The sequence below is a fragment of the Tamandua tetradactyla genome, chromosome 4 (assembly GCF_023851605.1).
Source record: "Tamandua tetradactyla isolate mTamTet1 chromosome 4, mTamTet1.pri, whole genome shotgun sequence".
NCBI classification, from domain to species: Eukaryota; Metazoa; Chordata; class Mammalia; order Pilosa; family Myrmecophagidae; genus Tamandua; species Tamandua tetradactyla.
This window is the reverse complement of record NC_135330.1, coordinates 1,008,439-1,026,793: the sequence shown is the minus strand read 5'-3', so window position 1 is coordinate 1,026,793 and position 18,355 is coordinate 1,008,439. Positions and strand designations below refer to the sequence as shown.

Below are 18,355 nucleotides of genomic sequence, written 5' to 3'. Positions count from 1 at the left end.
TCAACACTGTACTAGAAGTTCTAGCTAGAGCAATCAGGCAGGAAAAAGAAAGAAAAGGCATCCAAATTGGAAAGGTAGAAGTAAAACTTTCATTATTTGCACACACCATGATATCATACTTCGAAAATCCTAAGAAAGCTACAACAAAGTTACTTGAGCTAATAAAACAATTTTGGCAAGGTTGTGGGATACAAGATAAATGTGCAAAAATCAATGTTTTTATACATATGCAATGACCTAAGAAGTTAATTAAGGGAAAAATTCCATTCAGAATAGCAACCAAAAGTATCAATATCTAGGAATGAACTTAACCAGGATGTAAGAACTTGTATACAGAAAACTACATATCATTGCTAAAAGAAATCAAAGATCTAAATAGGTGGAAAGACATTCTCTGCTCATGGACAGTAAGGTTAAATGTAAGATGTCAGTTCTACCCAAATTGATCTTCGGATTCAACACAATACCAGTCAAAATTCCAACAACCTACTTTAAAGATTTGGAAAAGCTAGTTAACTAAATTCATCTGGAAGGGAAAGAGATACCAAATAGCTAAAAGCATCCTAAATAAGAAGAATGAAGTGGGAGGATTAACACTTCCTGACTTTAAAACTTATTATAAAGCCACAGTGGTCAGATGTATTGACCAATGGAATTGAATCAAGAGCACAGAAACAGACCACCAAATCTATGATCAACGGATCTTAGACAAGGCTCCCAAATCCACTGAACTGGGATAAAAAGGTCTTTTCAATAAATGGGCATGGGAGAACTGGGTATCAATAGCCAAAAAGAGTGAAAGAGGATCCTTATCTTACATGCTATACAAAAATTAACTCAAAGTGGATCAAACACCTAAATATAAGAACTAGCACCATAAAGCTCCTAGAAGAAAATGTTGGGAAATATCTTCAAGACCTAGTAATAGGAGGTAGCTTCCTAAACTTTATACCCAAAGCATAAGCAACATAAGAAAAACAGACAAATGGGAACTCCTCAAAAATCAAATGCTTTTGTGCCCCAAGAGACTTTTGTCAAAAAGGTAAAGAGGCAGTCAACTCAAAGGGAGAAAATATTTGGAAATCACACATCAGATAAAGCTTTGATATCCTGTGTACATAAAGAAATCATACAACTCAACAACAAAAGAACTAACAACCCAATTATAAAACGGGCTAAAGATATGAACAGGCATTTTCCAGTAAGCAAATACATATGGCTCAAAAGTATATGAAGAGATGCTCATTCTCATTGGCTATAAGGGAAATGCAGATCTAGACTACAATGAGCTAGCGCCTCACACCTATAAGAATGGCTGCTATTAAACAAACAGGAAACTACAAATGTTGGAGAGGATGTGGAAAAATTGGGATACTTATACACTGTTGGTAGGAATGCATGATACAGCCGCTATGGAAGAAAGTCTGGTGGTTCCTGAGAAAACTAAATATCGAGCTGCCCTGAGAGCAGTTGCAATACCACTACTTGGTATATACCCAGACGATCTGAGACCAGTGACACAAACAGACATTTGCACAACAATGTTCACAGTCACATTATCACAACTGCCAAAAGATGGAAACAATCCAAGTGCTCATCAACGGAGGAGTGGATTAACAAAATGTGGTATATACATACGATGCAGCAGTAAGATGAAATGACGTCCTGAAGCACATGACAAGATGGATGAGATCTGAGGACATAATGCTGAGTGAAATAAGCCAGACATAAAACGATAGATGCTGTATGATTCTACTTTTATGACCATGTTAAAGGTAATATCAGGGGACCTAGAGAAACAGAAACTAGAACTGGGTGAATGGTTAGCTATGAGGTTGAACCCCAATGTAAGGGAATAGACAGATGTGAAGGTGGTTCTCTAGCGGGTCTATAAGCCATACTGTCATACTGAAGGTTAACATGACTGAAAGGGCTGTCCAGATCTGTGTCCTCCTGACCAGCACTACAAATATTAGTAAGCTCTTGCATGAACTGCTGCAAAGGGATGAGTCTGTACAAAGAGTGTTTAAGTTTGGAGTATGGGGGAAACCGCTATTGCATGCTATAGGCTATGTTTAACAGGAAAACATCAACAGTACCACAGTAATACCAGGTGTAAATAATAGGGGGAGAGACCAGAGTTAAGGGGAGGTTTGGATTTTCTATTTGGTGAGGGTGTGTTTATCAGTTATCTTTCTCTTGGGAACAATGAAATTACCTAAAATTGAGAGTGTTATTGGGCTGTCAACTTTGGACATTACACATGATACCCAATGATTGGAGGTGACTGAACAATGCATTGGCTGAGAAGTAGAGTGGCAAACGATGATGTATACATATGATTGAATATTGTGCTGCTACAGAATGGAACAAAGTTGAGAGGCATGCAACATTATGAATGAACCTGTGAAGCAAAAGAAGCCAGAAACAAAAGAGCAGATATTGTATGGTCTCATTTAGAAAATGATTATAAGAAAACTGGGGCCTAGACTGTAAGCTCTTACAGCAGTCACATGTAGTCCGAAGTGGTTAGTGTTACTTATGGAGTTTGAGAGGCTGTGCTATACATATATAACCTGGTGTATTTAGAGATAAGAATGAAGCCGATCAGGCTGGGATTAAGGTAATTCAGAACACAGGGGTAAGGAAGGCATTGTCTGTATTTTAGAACCTCATCTACTCTTTCAGAACAAAGGTAGAAAGTTTTATTTTGTCCATAACTTAATATTCTGTAATACATAACCTAACTCAACCTGTCTGGGTAGATCATTTAAACAATCCAAACACAGGAAGCCCAGAATATGAACGAGAGCCTTTAATCCTGTGTAGCTTCAAGTAATGCCTGGATGAATCCCAGAGCATATTAAACAGATAATCAAAAAGTATTGGCAAAGTCTCTTGAGGGATGGGAGAAAAACTATGGAACTATTAAACTTTACCACAGGGGAAACCTGTAATACTGTGTCAAATATCAGGGACACTCAAATCAATAGGCCAAGCCCTTGATCTTGAGGCTTATTCTTCTGAAGCTTATGTAGGTAGCGGAGAAGCTTAACCTACCTGTAGGCATGCCTAAGAGTTACTTCTGGAGGATCTCTTTTGCTGCTCAGATATGGTCTCTCTCTCTCTCTCTAAGTCCAACTCTATAAGTGAAACCACTGCCGCTCCCCCTACGTGGGACATGACTCCCTAGTGGCATGGGAGATGACAACCAGGAATAAGCCTGGCCCTGGCACCATGGGATCAACAATGAGATCCAGACAAAAAGGGGGAAAAGAAGTGTAACAAATAAGGAATCAGTGGCTGAAAGAGTTCAAATAGAGTCAAGAGGCTACTCTGGAGGTTACTCTTATATAAGCTTCAGTCATTGCTACCTATCACAGCTTGTCAAACTCCTACCAAAATCATTCCTGCCAATCCTAAAGAATACCTAGAGCAATATATAAGATTCTATAAAGGCTCCATGCACAAGAGTAACCTTCCAGAAACCTACAACTCCAGATGGGTCCCTGGATGAGGTAAGTCCTGAAATGGAAAGTCCATCAACTTGTTCAATATTATTGATATTATTTACAGCCCCTTCCAACATGAGAAAGTTAAAATGACCATGGCCCAAATACCCCTAAAGAGTAGGTGAAAGATCAAAGATGATGGTGAAGTTATGCAGAGAAGGCAGGGTTTAACAAATGAGTGTGAGTGCTGAATCATTATATTGGCATTTCTATTAGCCTCCAGTATCTTAGAACAGCTAGAAATAAAAACCTAAAATTGTGGAATTGTAACCCATACCAAATTTTGAAATCTGCTCTACAACTAATTATTGTGATGTGCTCTGAACTTTGTTGCTTTTTTGTATATATGTTTTTTTTTTTTTTCACATGGGCAGGCACCGGGAATTGAACTCGGGTTCTCCAGCATGGCAGGCCAGCATTCTTGCCTGCTGAGCCACCATGGCCCGCCCTATATATGTTATACAGAAAAGGAAAAACAGTCAATTGTGATGATAAATGTACAGCTATATGATGATACTGTGAACCACTGACTGTACAATTAGGATGATTAGTGGTATGTGAATATATAATACATATCAATAAAAAAATAGTCAATGTCATCATTTACCATGCTGTTATGATTTACCTTAGTCCTAACCAGATGAGCTTAATTCCTACCTCTACTTGAAGTCTGATCTCTTTTTCAGCTTCTTTAGTAGTTGCTGTGTGGGGTAATGCTGACTTTCAGAGCTGAAGAATTCTGAGTTTCAGGTGTCACACAGATACCCAAAGTTACAGGGAATGACCAGGTTTTACACAAAGAGCTCAGCATCTCAGAGTTTAGAAATAGTAGTTAAAACTCAGGAAGAGATTGTAAGAGCTTACAATCTAGAAACCTTTACAATACGCCTTACTGAGCATTCTGTGCTCCTTTATCATTGACTGCCCAATCTGTCCACATTCTACCCCCTGATAACCTATGCTCTCAAATTCACATCTCAAGAGTTTCAGCACTGATTCCTGACTCCAGAGTCAAAGGCTGAAGAAAGACCTTATTCCACATGGTGGTAAAAAGTATAAGTTTACATCGAACAGCAGGTGCTCTCCACATACAAACATAAATGTGGCCTAAAAACCTCAAACCTGCAGTTTAATAAGCAAGAAACATTTTAGACAGATTGTTTCATAAGCTAAAAAGTCTTCTATCAGCAAGTAAGGCATTCCATTTAAAAAATGTTTTAAAGAAAAACACTAAATTCAGTCAGAATTGACCATGTCTGTAAAATCAACAAAGCTAATACTGGAGTTCAGCCTTCAGGAGGCCTGTAAATAGCTGTGCATCAGAACTTTACTCTGCTCAGGGACAAGCTTTCTGTCAGCAGAAGACTGGGAAAGGCCACTACTGAGGTGGTCAGAGAGAATAAAGCTTCTAGGAGTGGAAGCCTGGGGCCTCCTCCCCGAGTAATACTTCAGAACGGATGGCTACTTTTTTTCCTGCTATATTACAATCTTTGTCAAATATTAGTAGATGGGCCTCATAATTTTGCTGTTATTATTACAGTTATAATAATAACAGCACCATGTGGTATATTTTTTCAACTATCAGAGCCAGGTAACTTTTCCACCATAAAGAAAGTAACAAAAGGTCTTGTCAACAGAAGAGTTAATTGGTATTTTACTTACCTACTATTTAGTACGCCTAAGATTTCAAAAATGATGAGCTCAAACATGGTGCAAGAAAATGCAAAAGTCACAGAGAAGATCACCTGAACAACATACTGACGTACCTGTTAAAAGCCAAAAAGAGACTAAAAGTCATTCATTGTCTTAAATATTGAATTAATAATCTCCTGGTTATGAATTAGAAACCTTATTCTGAAAAAATTCTTAAGTTGGAAACAAGGCTGCAACCATACCTTGTCTGGAGCTAAAGAAATAAGCCAAAGTAGGCAGTACTTCTGAACTTTCAGAAAAGCTGACATATATATATATATTTCTTCCCCCTGTAAAACACTGTGTCAGTGCATAATTTACAGAGCCTCAGTGAATCACAGGCTAACATCATCAGTGTTCTCTGTGGATGGAGAGTTTAAAGCAGAAAAAGATAAAGTTAGAGGGTCCGAAGTCGTAGTACTTAGAATTAAGAAAAAATGACAAATTTATATTTAATGGTAACACTGAAAGGGGTTCTTCAACACTGCAGATTTTGGATCAGTTCTGGGACCTCCCCTGGGAGGACTTAAAGTGTTGGGCTGAATCTTGGGCTCTTTCAGGTAAGAAACCAAACTCCTTGGGGAGGCTTAATGGAGACTGTCCTACAAATGACCCAAGGTAGCCCATAACCACTGTGCTTATTATTAAAACAGGATTAATTAGGAAATGTTCAGTCTAGGATGGTGTGCTGGTTTGAAACGAAGTATGCCCTCTAAGAAAAGCCATGTTTTAATCAAAATATCATTTCGTAAAAGTAGAATAATCTCTATTCAATACTGTATGTTTGAAACTGTAATGAAATCATCTCCCTGGATGATGTGATTTAGTCAAGACTGGTTGTTAAACTGGATTAAGGGACGACATGTCTCCACCCATTTGGGTGGGTCTTGATTGGTTTATTGGAGTCCTATAAAAGAGGAAATATTTTGGAGAAAGAGATTCAGAGAGAGCAGCACCACGAAGCAGAGTCCACCAGCTAGCGACCTTTGGAGATGAAGAAGGAAAATGCCTCCCAGAGAGCTTCATGAAACAGGAAGCCAGGAGAGAAAGTAGTAGATGATGCCTTGCTTGCCATGTGCCCTTCCAACTGAGAGAAAAACGTTGAACGTCACTGGCCTTCTTGAACCAAGGTATCTTTCCCCGGATGCCTTTGATTGGACATTTCTATAGACTGGTTTTAATTGGGACATTTTCTTGGCCTTAGAACTGCAAACTAGCAACTCATTAAATTCCCCATTTTAAAAGCCATTCCGTTTCTGGTATACTGCATTCCAGCAGCTAGCAAACTAGAACAGATGGTGTTTTCTGAATCTAAGGCTTAAGATAAGAACCACACTAGACTTGGGATTTGGTATTAATTTAGAATCTAAGGTTGGTAATTAACATTCAAGATCAGGCAGACACATGAAAAGGAATATTTGTGAGACATAATAAATTATCTCTTAAAGAATAACTTGGGCTTTTGATGCCTATACTGATAAATGACTAAGACATGACATTCTTTGCTCCTGGCTTCTGGTCTATACATTACTTGCCTTATTATTATTATTTTTTAAACCAACCAAGTCTCATATTCTCCAACTTTGGAGTTACATGGAATTCATTTGGCAAAAATTCCCTATGCATTTTTCTTGTCCCATCTGAAAATAATCTAAATTAATATAGTAGTAGCAGAACCAAAGCAATCCCTTCTCACCTCATAGTCCTTGAACAATTGGCGCATGAAGAAAAGCCATCCGAAACCAAAGAAAAGTATCTGGAGGAGAAAGAAGACAGAATGTCAGTATACATGTTCTTTTCAGATACAGACACTCTTTTATGCTAAAAGGTCTGCTCACCAGAGAAATTATTTCAGAGATTAAAGATAAGATCTCTTCATAGGTCTCTGTATAAAAGTTCATAACATTTTGAAGTAGATGTTGAAATGCTCTTAGATTTTTGAAATTATCCAAGCTTTAGAACATGTTTTAAATTAGAAAAAAATGGAGTAACATATTTGCTCGTAATCTTATAATTTTATGAGCCAAAGAAGTTAGTAAATAGAAAAAGAATCAGTGAAACTTGATTCTTATAGATCATCCCTGTTAACAAATAGTAAGAACAAATTCAAGGGCAAGGAAGAGAGACAAAAAATAGGGAGTAGTAGACAATGATATTTTTAAATATGTTTTTCTTCAATCATCTTCCTTAGCTTCTCTACCATCCTGCCTAATCACATGGCTTCCATCTCAGTATAAAGTTAAGAGACTGCAGGATACAACTTTGTCAGTTTTGGTTCAAGCTGCCAAGAGATAGTAGCCACACGACTGCTCTGTTCACAGTCAGAAAGCTGGTTTATTTTTCATTAGTAAATAGAATCTTTTATATATACACACATTCCTCTTTTCTTCTTATATTGGCTAGGTACTTTACTTAAGAATAAAACTCTTGACTATAGGGATAAGAATAAACCCTTGAGCACGGTTGACATAAGACTATTCCAGCCTCTTGCTGTGCCCCTCCTACCCAAAACTCTCTATTTTCAGCTACACAGAACTTCTTTTGTTTTTCGGATACAGCATTCTTTCTTTCATATAAAGACTTCTGTCAATGTACTCTGATAGGCACTGTACTCCAGCCACCTCCCTAGTTATCCTACAGGTATTAACTTATATGTAATCCTTCTAAAAGGCCTTCTCTGACCTTCCAAAAAAAGATAAGTTGCTCTTTTAATACAATCCTATTAAACCCTGTACACTCCTTATTGAAGAAGTTATCACGCGGTTTGTAATGGTTAATTTAAATGTATTTCTAGACTGTAAGCTTTGTGAGGACAAGAACCATGCCTGTCTTGTAATCACCACAATACCTCAAACATAGCAGGTTCTCCGTAAGTGTTTGAGGAATGAATAAATGGTCCAAAATGAATGAATGGTTTGTTTTTCAGCAACATTCAACCTCAATTTTTTTTGTAATAACTTCCTATGTGCTGTGCTAGGTACTGGAAATGCAAAGATGAGTAAGACAGTCACTGCCCTTAAGGAGCTTACAGTATAATGTTGAAGACCCTAAATTAATAATTATAATGTAATGTAGGATGTGCAATGGATAGACATATGCACACAAGATCATAAAAACATATGAAAGAGGCAACCAAACCAATTTGCAGGACAGAGTTTCTGAAGAAGTTAACATCTGAGCTAAAGGGTGTTTTAATTTGCAGTTAAAACCTGATACTGTATGCAAAATTTTGAGATCATGTGCATTTTTCTAAAGAGAAGTTCCAAGGTATTCATGATACACTCAATGGTTTCTATCACTCTTAAAATACTAAAAACCACTCTCTCAAAGGATAAGTAAGAATTAGGTAGCTAAAAGACAGAGGTGGCAGAGGTAGAATAGGGCTTTCCAGACAGCAAAGAGCACGAGTAAAGGAACAGAGGTGAGAAATAGCATGGTACAAGCTGGGAACTATGAGAAGTTTGGTGTTTTTAGGATATAAAACTCAAAGAAGGAAGGGTATAAATGAGACTAGAGAAGAGGGGCAGAGGACCAATCACGAGAACTCTGAAAGCCAGGCTAAGGAGCTTGGATTCTATCTTGTGGGTGATAAGGATGGACTTAAGTAGGGAAAAGACATGGCCAAACTTTTTTTAGACAGCACTCTAACGGCTATGTGGAAGATGCATTTAAAGAGCCAACATGGAAAGAAGAGAACCATTATAGGGGGTTGTTCCAAGAATCCAGATGAGAGATGATAAAAGCCTGAATTAAGACATTGGTGGAAGGAGAGGAAGTGACAGATTTGAGAACTATTTAGAAGGTAAAATCAGAAGGGAGGAGTCAAGGATGACTGGTTTGGACTATAGGATGAAAAGTGAGGCCACCCAATCGAAATTAAGAATACAGTACGTGATCAGACATCTAGTAGAGATACAAGTGAAGCTGATATGAATACAACAAAGGTATATTAGAAGACTGGATAAAGGGTGATAGCAATATTTTAAAACTTCACCTTCTATGTGAGACTAAAGGGAGAGATGTTTATTTGGTGCAAAATTTATATTTTGGTGGGGGGGGCGGGCCATGATGGCTCAGCAGGCAGAGTTCTCGCCTGCCATGCTGGACACCTGGGTTCAATTTCCAGCGCCTGTCCATACAAAAAAAAAATTTTATATTTTGGGTAATGCATTTCCTAATTTACTTCCATGGTCAGTTTAGTTGAACACCGTAAGTACAGGGAGTCTTGAACAGGGTGTTCTAGTTTGCTAGCTGCCGGAATGCAACACACCAGAGACGGATTGGCTTTTAATAAAAGGAGATTTATTTTGTTGGTTCTTCAGAGGAAAGGCAGCTAACTTTCCACTGAGGTTCTTTCTTACGTGGAAGGCACAGGATGGTCTCTGCTGGTCTTCTCTCCAGGCCCCTGGGTTCCAACAACCTTCCCCGGGGTGACTTCTTTCTGCATCTCCAAAGGCCTGGGCTGAGCTGCTAGTGCTGAGATGAGGAATGCTGAGTTGCTTAGCAGTGCTACGTTGCAATCTCTCATTTAAGCACCAGCCAATTAAGTCAAACATCACTCATTGCAGCAGACACGCCTCCTAGCTGACTGCAGATGTAATTGGCAACAGATGAGGTTCACGTACTGTTGGCTAATGTCTGCAGCAACAAGACTAAATATGCTCACCTGGCCAAGTTGACAACTGAATCTAACTAACACACAAGGCATGAGATTTTGTTGGTTTGTCCAGGTTAGTGCAATGCCCCAATAAATCCTAGAGTGATTTGGATAATGAATAAAGAAGTATTTGCAAAATACCTTTGGGGGAATGGGGAGAAAGGGGGAAATATTTAACTTTTTTATTTGGAAAATTTCTGATATTCTCACAAGCAGTGGGGACGACGAAATCTTTAGGCTAAGCCCTTGATCTTGGGGTTCGCCCCTATGAAACTTATTCCTGCAAAGTATAGAATAAGCTACTTAAACATAGGCCTAAAGGAGTCACCCCCAGAGAACCTCTTTTGTTGCTCAGATGTGCCCTCTCTAAGCCAACTCAGCAGGTGAACTCACTGCCCTCCCTCTTACATGGGACATGACTCCCAGGGGTGTATATCTCCCTGGCAACATGGGACCGAACTTCTGGGATGAGTCAGAACCCGGTATCAAGGGACTGAGAAAACCTTCTTGATCAAAAAGGGGAAGAGAGAAAAGAGGAAAAATAAAGTGTCAGTGGCTGAGAGATTTCAAACAGAGTTGAGAGGTTATCTTGGAGGCTATTCTTACATATTATATAGATAACCCTTTTCAGTTTATGGTATATTGGAGTGGCTAGAGGGTATCTGAAACTGTAGAGCTGTGTTCCAGTAGCCTTGTTTCTTGAAGATGATTGTATAATGATATAGCCTTTATAGTGTGACCATGTGATTATGAAAACCTTGTGTCTGATGATCCTTTATCTACAGTATGGACAGATGAATAAAAAATACAGATAAAAAGTGAATAAATAATAGGGGGGACAAAAGGTTAAAATAAATTGGGTAGATGGAAATACTGGTGGTCCATGAGAAAGAGGGGTAAGGGGTATGGTATGCATAAGTTTTATCTTTTTTATTTCTTTTTCTGGAGTGATGCAAATGTTCAAAAAAACAATCGTGGTGATGAATCCATAACGATGTGATGCTATTGTGAGACACTGACTATACAGCATGTATGAAATGTTTATATTTTAAGAATATTTATATGTTAACTTTCACCAATAAAAATAAAAAAACAAACAAACAAGAATACAGTAGGAAGAAAAGGTTTGGGAATGGGGGCAGAGTAGAAGAGGAATTCATTTCTAGAAATGCTCAAGGCCTGGGGATCATGCAGGTTGAAATATCCAGCAAGCATTTGGATAGAAAAGGCAGGGGATGAAGGCAGGACTGATAGACACCTAAGAGTTGGAACCACCACTCAAGATCACCTAGGAATAGTCTGTACAGTGAGGAGAGCAATACGCCGAGAAGAAATCACTAAGAGACAGGAATGGGAAGAAGAGACCAGAAATGAGACAGAGAAGGAATGATCAGAGAAATCATAGGACCAGGAGGGTGGAGTCTCCTGAAATCAAGGCTGTAAGGTTTAAGTCAGTATTAAATATAGCAGAGAGGAACAATAAAATAAGGATTGAAAAGTGTTCAGAGGATTAGGCAATTTGGAGGTCAATGATGATCTTGTGAACAGTCTGAATAACGAGTTGGGCGCAGGAGTCAGAATGCAGTGTTGGGGGTACGAGACACTGAACACAGTAAGCAAATTATTCTATGGACAGCCAAGGATGAGAAGGACAGTGAACATTAGGTAGAGGTCTAGAGAAAAATGTGGGGTTTACAAGGAAAGATTTTTCTGAATAGGAAAACCTTTGCCATGTTCATAGGCCAAGATTAAGAAAGCAGTAGAATAAACAAACTACTATGGGACAGAACTGATGGAACATAGCTCTGAAGATGAATTAAGATCTTATTCATTTATTACTATTAGCTACCATTTTTGACCATTTACTATATTCCAGGCACTCTGAATAATTACTTTTATAATCTCATTAAATCATAAAAAAGCAGTAAGAGATGGGCTTTTCACAAAGAAAGCTGAGGCTGAAAGAAGTTAAGCAACTTGCCAAGTCATACAGTAAGTGTCAGAATCAGGATTCAATTTTTTCCCTACTTTTTTTATTGTATAATACAACATAATACACACAGCAAAGAAAGAAGCAACAGTTTTCAAAGCACTCCTCAACAAGCAGTTACAGGACAGACCCCAGAATCTGTCATGGGTTACTATACCATCACCTCAGATTCATCCTTCTAGCTGGTCCAGAACATTGGAGGCCAGAAGGAATAAATATTTTTCCATCATCACAATCAACTTTCTTCCTTTTTTGTGAAAAATAACAAACACACACAAAAGCAATAAATTTCAAAGTACAGCACAACAATCAGTCATAGAACAGGTTTCAGAGTCGGGCATGGGTTATAATTCCACAATTTTAGGTTTATACTTCTAGCTGCTCCAAGATATCGGAGGCCAAAAGAAACATCAATATAATGCTTCAGCAACCATACTTGCTGCTAAAGTCTATCTCCTCTGCACAATTCCACCATCACCTTTGATTCTTCTCCCACTCTCCAGGGGTACCTGGGCTATGCATATTCTAACGTCCTCAAGTTGGAAGGGACTGTCATCAATAAAGGATAGGAAGATAGAACTAGCTGATGCTCTGGAAAGGCTGGCCCCTCCAGGATTCAGGACCTATCTGGTCCAGCGATCCATCCAGAGGCTGCAGGTCTCTGGAAAGGTACCCCAGCACATGGGACCACTGCAGAATCCTATACATTGCCCTAGGATTCTTCAAGACCAGCCAGAACAATCCTGGTTGGGGCCTGGCAAGCCATGATGGTGATGTCCAACGGAAGCTTGTGTAAGAGCAATGTCCAAAGTAGCCTCTTGACTCTATGTGAACCCTCTCAGCCACTGATACCTCATTTATTACACTTCTTTCCCCCTCTTTTGTCAGGATGGCATTGTTGATCTCATGGTGCCACGGCTGGACTCATCTCTGGGAGTCATCTTCCATGCCACCAGGGAGACTTTCACCCTGGGATGTCATGTCCCATGTAGGGGGCAGGGCAATATTTCATTTGTGGAGCTGGGCCCAGAGAGAGTGAGCCCACATCTGAGCAACAACAGAGGTCCTCCAGAAGTAACTCCCAGGCATACCAATAGGTATGCCAAGCTTCTCCGCCACATATATAAGCTTCACAGGAGCAAGCCTCAAGATCAAGGGCCCGGCCTAATGATTTGGGTGTCCCCAATGTTTGACACAGTATGAAGCCCCTCTGGTGGCAAAGTTTAATAGTTTCATATTTTTAATCCCATCCCTCAAGGAACTCCACCAATACTCTTTGATTATCTGCTTAATATATTCTGGGACATAATCAGGATTCAATTTGAAGTTTGTGTGGCTAACTCCAGAGTCTGTGCTCTTTAACTTATGTCACAATAAGCTGCTACAAAACTGAAAGCACAGGGAGAGAGGATGTCCTCCCTGGAGTAGGGGACACTATTTTCAGAGATGGAAGAAAAGATGAGAATGGCTGTGGATATAGTTAATCACTGCAGTTAAGATGCAGGAAGCAGGAGCTCACACCTTTTTGCGTCATTTTTCTTGACAGAACAGGAGGTAAAGTCATTTGCTCAGAGTAAGGGAGGTGAGGATGGAAACGAGGTCCTTCAGGAGAGTGATGAAGACTCAGAGAACTCATGAGGGGAATGTAACATGTAGCTGACTGATGTCAAGAAAAAGAACTATCCAATGAACAGAGGGTGTCCATAAACTCATGGTGTTGGTGATATATGTTCACCTGTGTAATTTTCTACAGCAGTCTTCAGGCCCCTGAGTTAGCAGTACACAAATAACAGCAGTGATCCAAGTGTGGACATTTATCTGAAGGTAAAAGAATAAGAGGAGATGAGAAAATAGTACAGATCTGTGAATACAGACCAAGAAGAAAAGGAAAGGGACAAACAGATCAGGAAAACTTGACCACCTAGGAGAACCTTTTGGCTATTATAACTCACTACCAATGGAGAGAGATATAAATTCAGAGTGTAGAAGCCACATTTAATGACTTATGAAACTTTAAGTTGGAGAAGTTGGGCAATTATATCTGGGAGTGGTGTATATGGTAGAGTTGGATGATAAAAAAGAAAAAAAGAATATCACCAAGATTACCTAGAAATGGACCTTCAGACAAGGAAGAGAAAACAAGTGATTATAAATCGATATGACGGGCAGAAAATGGAAGAAAAAAGGCATATACCTTTAATTCTTCACTGTGGGCTCTTTTCACATCAACAAAGAAAGCTTAAAATAACTTTTAAACAACTAGTATGAAAAAAGGCAACTGGAGAATCCATTAAGTACAAGGTAAATATGAATTCTGGCAAGACTAGGAAGGATCTAAAAACAGCATATGGGAGGAGGAAGCAATTTCAAATAGCCTTGCAGATAAAATGGAAGGTGCACAACTTCTTCCTCAAAAAAGAGCATTAATTACTATAGAATTGCGCAGGGTAGAACTTTAACCTCGGGACTTACGAGTACTTTGGAACTGATGAATCTTATAACTACATAGAAGGCTCAAAACATTATGAGTTAAATAATAACTGCTTTTATAAAAATGACCTCTAGGTTAAAAATTAGCTACAGGTAGAAAAAAAGATGGCTAGTTATTAAAGAAGTGATTGGAAAAGATTCCTTTCTTAAATAGTTTATTCAACCTTTTATTCATTTAATAAATATTAAGTACCTGATATGCGCCAAATCTTAGGGATAGAATGGTAAACAAGATAGCAAGGACCCTGTTCTTCTTTTACAGCCTATGAAGGAGATAAATTAACAGTTAAAAATAATGTGATAAGTATTTCTATAAGGCAATGGGTGAGGGGTATTATGGAAGCACGTTTAGGGACCTCTAGTTTAGTATGCGGAAGGCTTCCTGGATGGCCAAGCAGAGATCGAAAACTGAACAGGAGTCTGCAGGGAGAGGGTAGGCAAGGGATAGAGGAAAAGGTTCAGAAAGAGTAAACAGACTATTTGGAGGTCGGGTGGCATGAGAGAATGGTTAAGTTAAGGAACTAAATGTTTAGCAAGCTCAGAGAATAAAGGGCAACTGAGGAAATGGTCAGAGCCAAGCCTAAAGAGGTAAGAGTCAGGGTCCCATCATAAGGGACTCTATAAGCCATACTGAGGACTTCAGACATTTTTCTTATGCATGGTGAGTGGTCACTATGCTAAGATGTGGTCTGAGGGATGAGCTGGGACCCGGCATCCTGGGACTGAGGAAACCTTTGACTGAAAGGGGGAAGAGAGAAATGAGACAAAATAAAGTGTCAGTGGCTGGGAGATTCCAAACAGAGTCTAGAGGTTACCCTGGAGGTTATTCTTATACATTATATGGATATCTTTTAGTTTATGGTGTATTGGAACGGCTGGAAGGAAGTACCTGAAACTGCTGAGCTGTATTCCAGTGGCCCTGATTCTTGAAGATGATTGTATAATGATATAGCTTTTACAGTATGATTGTGTGTGATGCTCCTTTTATCCAGTGTACGGAGAGATGAGTAAAAAAAAATAATAATAAGGATAAAAATAAATAACAGGGATATAAAGGGTAAAAATTCGGTAGATTGAAATACTGTGGGTCAATCAGAGGGAAAGAAAGGGAAAGTATGAGTTTTTCCTTTAGATTTCTTTTTCTGGAGTGATGCAAATGTTCTAAAAAATGATCATGGTGATGAATAAATAACTACGTGATGACATTGTGAGTCACGGATTGCACACCGTGTATGGACTGTATGTGTGCGAAGATGTGTCAATAAAAATATTAAAAAAAAAAAAAAGATGATGCTTGAAATTGACCAGCTTGAATAATGACCTCTGATTTCAGATTTAATTTCAAATAAACCTTTTAGCTCATAAAAAAACAGGAAAAAAGGTGTGTGTGTGTGGGGGGAGTTGCTTCCAAGATTAATTAAATATTTATAGGCCTCTATTATGTGCAATCAACTGATCCAGATGCTGGGGAAATACAGCAGAGAGCAAGACAGATAATATCCTAAACCTCATGGAGTGAACAGACACCTAATGACACAAATAAGTACTAGTGATAAATGCTAAGAAGAAAATAAAATGGGAAATGGGATAGAAGATGGCTGGAGTGGGAAGCTACTTTGGTTGATGGTAGGGAAAAAGGTAAAGTTCTCTGAAATAACATTTTTCCTGAGCCCTAAATGATGATGAAGTAGCCACATGAATATCTGGACACAGAGCACTCCAGGCAAGGGATTCTTTGGGTCTTGGTTCCCTATTTGTAAAGAGCAGGTTTAAGAATTAAATTCAGCATTGCTTATGCATACAGTTGTGAAAGGTAAAGCATTATATGACTGCAAGGGATAAAGTGTTAGAAAGCCACTCTCTGGTTTCCGATTATCAATTATACATGTATTAGAAATCATAGCTGCCACAATACAATTTTCTCATTGACATTCTTATTTTTATTGGGTGAAAAAAAATGCTACTCAAACATTATTTTTCTTGAATTGGTACTTATTCTAGTTTGCATGTTGCTGAAATGTGATGTACCAGAAACGGAACAGCTTTTAAAAAGGGGAATTTATTAAGTTGCATGTTCTAAGGCTGTGAAAATGTCCACATCAAAGCAAGGCGATAGAAATATCCAAGCTAAGGCATCAAGAGAAGATACCTTGGTTCAGGTTCAAGGCCGGTGAAGTACAGGGTTTCTCTCTCAACTGGAAAGGCACATGGCGAACATGGTGGCCTCTGCTGGCTTTCTCTCCAGGACTGTTTCATGAAGCATACCCAGGGGCGTTTCCTTCATCATCTCCAAACGTTGGGTTCTTACAGCGCTGAAGGTTTCACCAAAATGTTTCCGCTTTTAAAGGATTCCAGTAAACTAATCAAGACCTACCTGGAATGGGTGGAGTCACATCTCCCTCTAATCAAAGGTTAACCACAAGGGGCGCTCCACATCTCCATGGAGATAATCTAATCAGGTTTCCAGCCTACAGCACTGAATAGGAATTAAAAGAAATGGCTGTCTTCACAAAATGGATCCGGATTAAAACATGGCTTTTCTAAGGTGCATAATCCTTTCAAACCAGAACAGTACTAAAGCTAAAAGTAATCCTGAGTTCTCAACAGGGGCAATATGAAGTCTTCAAAAAGTTTTAAAGAGATGTCCAGATTTTTGTACATTGGTACATGTGAATATTATGAAGCCAATAAAAACGATAAACATAAACATGACAAATTGTTTTAAAATGAAAAAAAAAGTTCAGTATTAGGGTGGGAGGATTACTGGTGGCTTTTCCTTCTTTCAATTTTTTTCAAATGTTGTTACAAAATATTTTTGAGACAAGAACACTGCTCTATTCGAGGTGCAGAAGCATGATGATGAAGCAATGCGAAAACCGGACCAAAAGAACAAAGATCAGTTAAATTTCAATTCAAAAAGGGGACGCTTTCTGTCATTTGTCATTCAAAAAAAGAACAATTAGAAACAAAAAATTTATTGTAAAGATGAGGGGAGAAAATGAGGTAATTAGCCTGGGTTTTTACAAATATTAACAACTGGCTAACAATTATTTATTGAGTACTTGTACTTGGAGGTGGTGATACAGCTTTGAAAAAGGCAGGATTAAAAAAAAATAAAGTCAAATATATAAATGACACCAGTGCTCTGGCGAATGCTGAGAAGGCACGAATGGCCGGGTAAGAGCACGAGACTCCGGACCAAGCGCCCAGACCGCGGCCGGTCGGAGAGTCGGCCAGGCCCGCACCTTCAGGGCCGCACGGGACGGCGAAAGGCCTCGCCGACCGCGCGCGAATGCAGGTGGCACCGGGAAGAAGGGGGGTCAGCAAACACCTGCAGAGGCCGGACAGCTGGCAGCGGATAAGGGCGACGTGCGGTTCTTCAAAGGTCTCGGGAGCGAGGCGGCCTCCGCGCCGGAAGCAGGCTGGGCCGCCGCTCACCGCGCGCTCCGGGCACCGCTCCTCGGCGCCGAGGCCTCCCGACGACGAGCGCAGAGGCCCGGTGCGCGGCAGGCCCCTCTTCCCCTCGGGCTCCGAGTCCCGGCGCGGACAGCCCGCGACTCACCTGGGAGGTTATCATGATGCTGGAATCTATCAGGAAGCTCATGGCGAAGAGCCAGGGGGTCCGCTCCACGCCCCGCTTCGCGAGGATACCGCCCGCCGGGACCACCGGGCCTTACGTAGCCCGCCTGCGCCCGGAGGCCACCGCGGGAAACGCCGCTCGCTGATGACGCCATCAATCTGAGCCTGCAACCAGCCAATGAGCGGCCAGATTCGGCGCTTCCGCCTCGGGCGAGGAGTGGGCGGGGCGAACGCGAAAGCTGGCGCTGTGGTGTGGGCGCGGGCGGGGGGAGGAGGCTCTGGGGCGGGGCCTGGGCGGGGCGGGGTTAGGGGCGGAGCATCTAAAAGGGGCGGGGCGTGGTGCTCTCTTAGCTGTAACGCGAGGTCTTTTTTCCATTTCTCAGGCTGAGGGAGTGGGGCCTTAGACTTAACATCTTATTTTAAGTGTAATTCCAG

The 18,355-nt window shown here is 40.1% G+C and overlaps 1 protein-coding gene across 6 annotated transcripts in view; it reads right to left on the bottom strand.

Moving 5' to 3' along the window:
• GPR89A (G protein-coupled receptor 89A) overlaps window positions 1-18,081 on the bottom strand; it is a 95,531-nt gene extending 77,450 nt beyond the window's left edge. For 2 of the 6 annotated variants that reach the window (XM_077155905.1, XM_077155909.1), the window contains exons 1-3: window positions 17,904-18,081; window positions 6,901-6,960; window positions 5,175-5,278 (exon numbers count right to left, since the gene is read on the bottom strand). In XM_077155905.1, coding sequence (XP_077012020.1) covers window positions 5,175-5,278; window positions 6,901-6,960; window positions 17,904-17,945 — 206 coding nt within the window. In that variant the 5' untranslated portion in view covers window positions 17,946-18,081. Of the gene's footprint in view, window positions 1-5,174; window positions 5,279-6,900; window positions 6,961-14,534; window positions 14,605-16,490; window positions 16,680-17,903 lie in introns of all 6 variants that reach the window. The other 4 variants (XM_077155907.1, XM_077155906.1, XM_077155908.1 and 1 more) reach the window with 4 other exon arrangements.
• Between the last annotated feature and the right edge of the window lie 274 nt (window positions 18,082-18,355).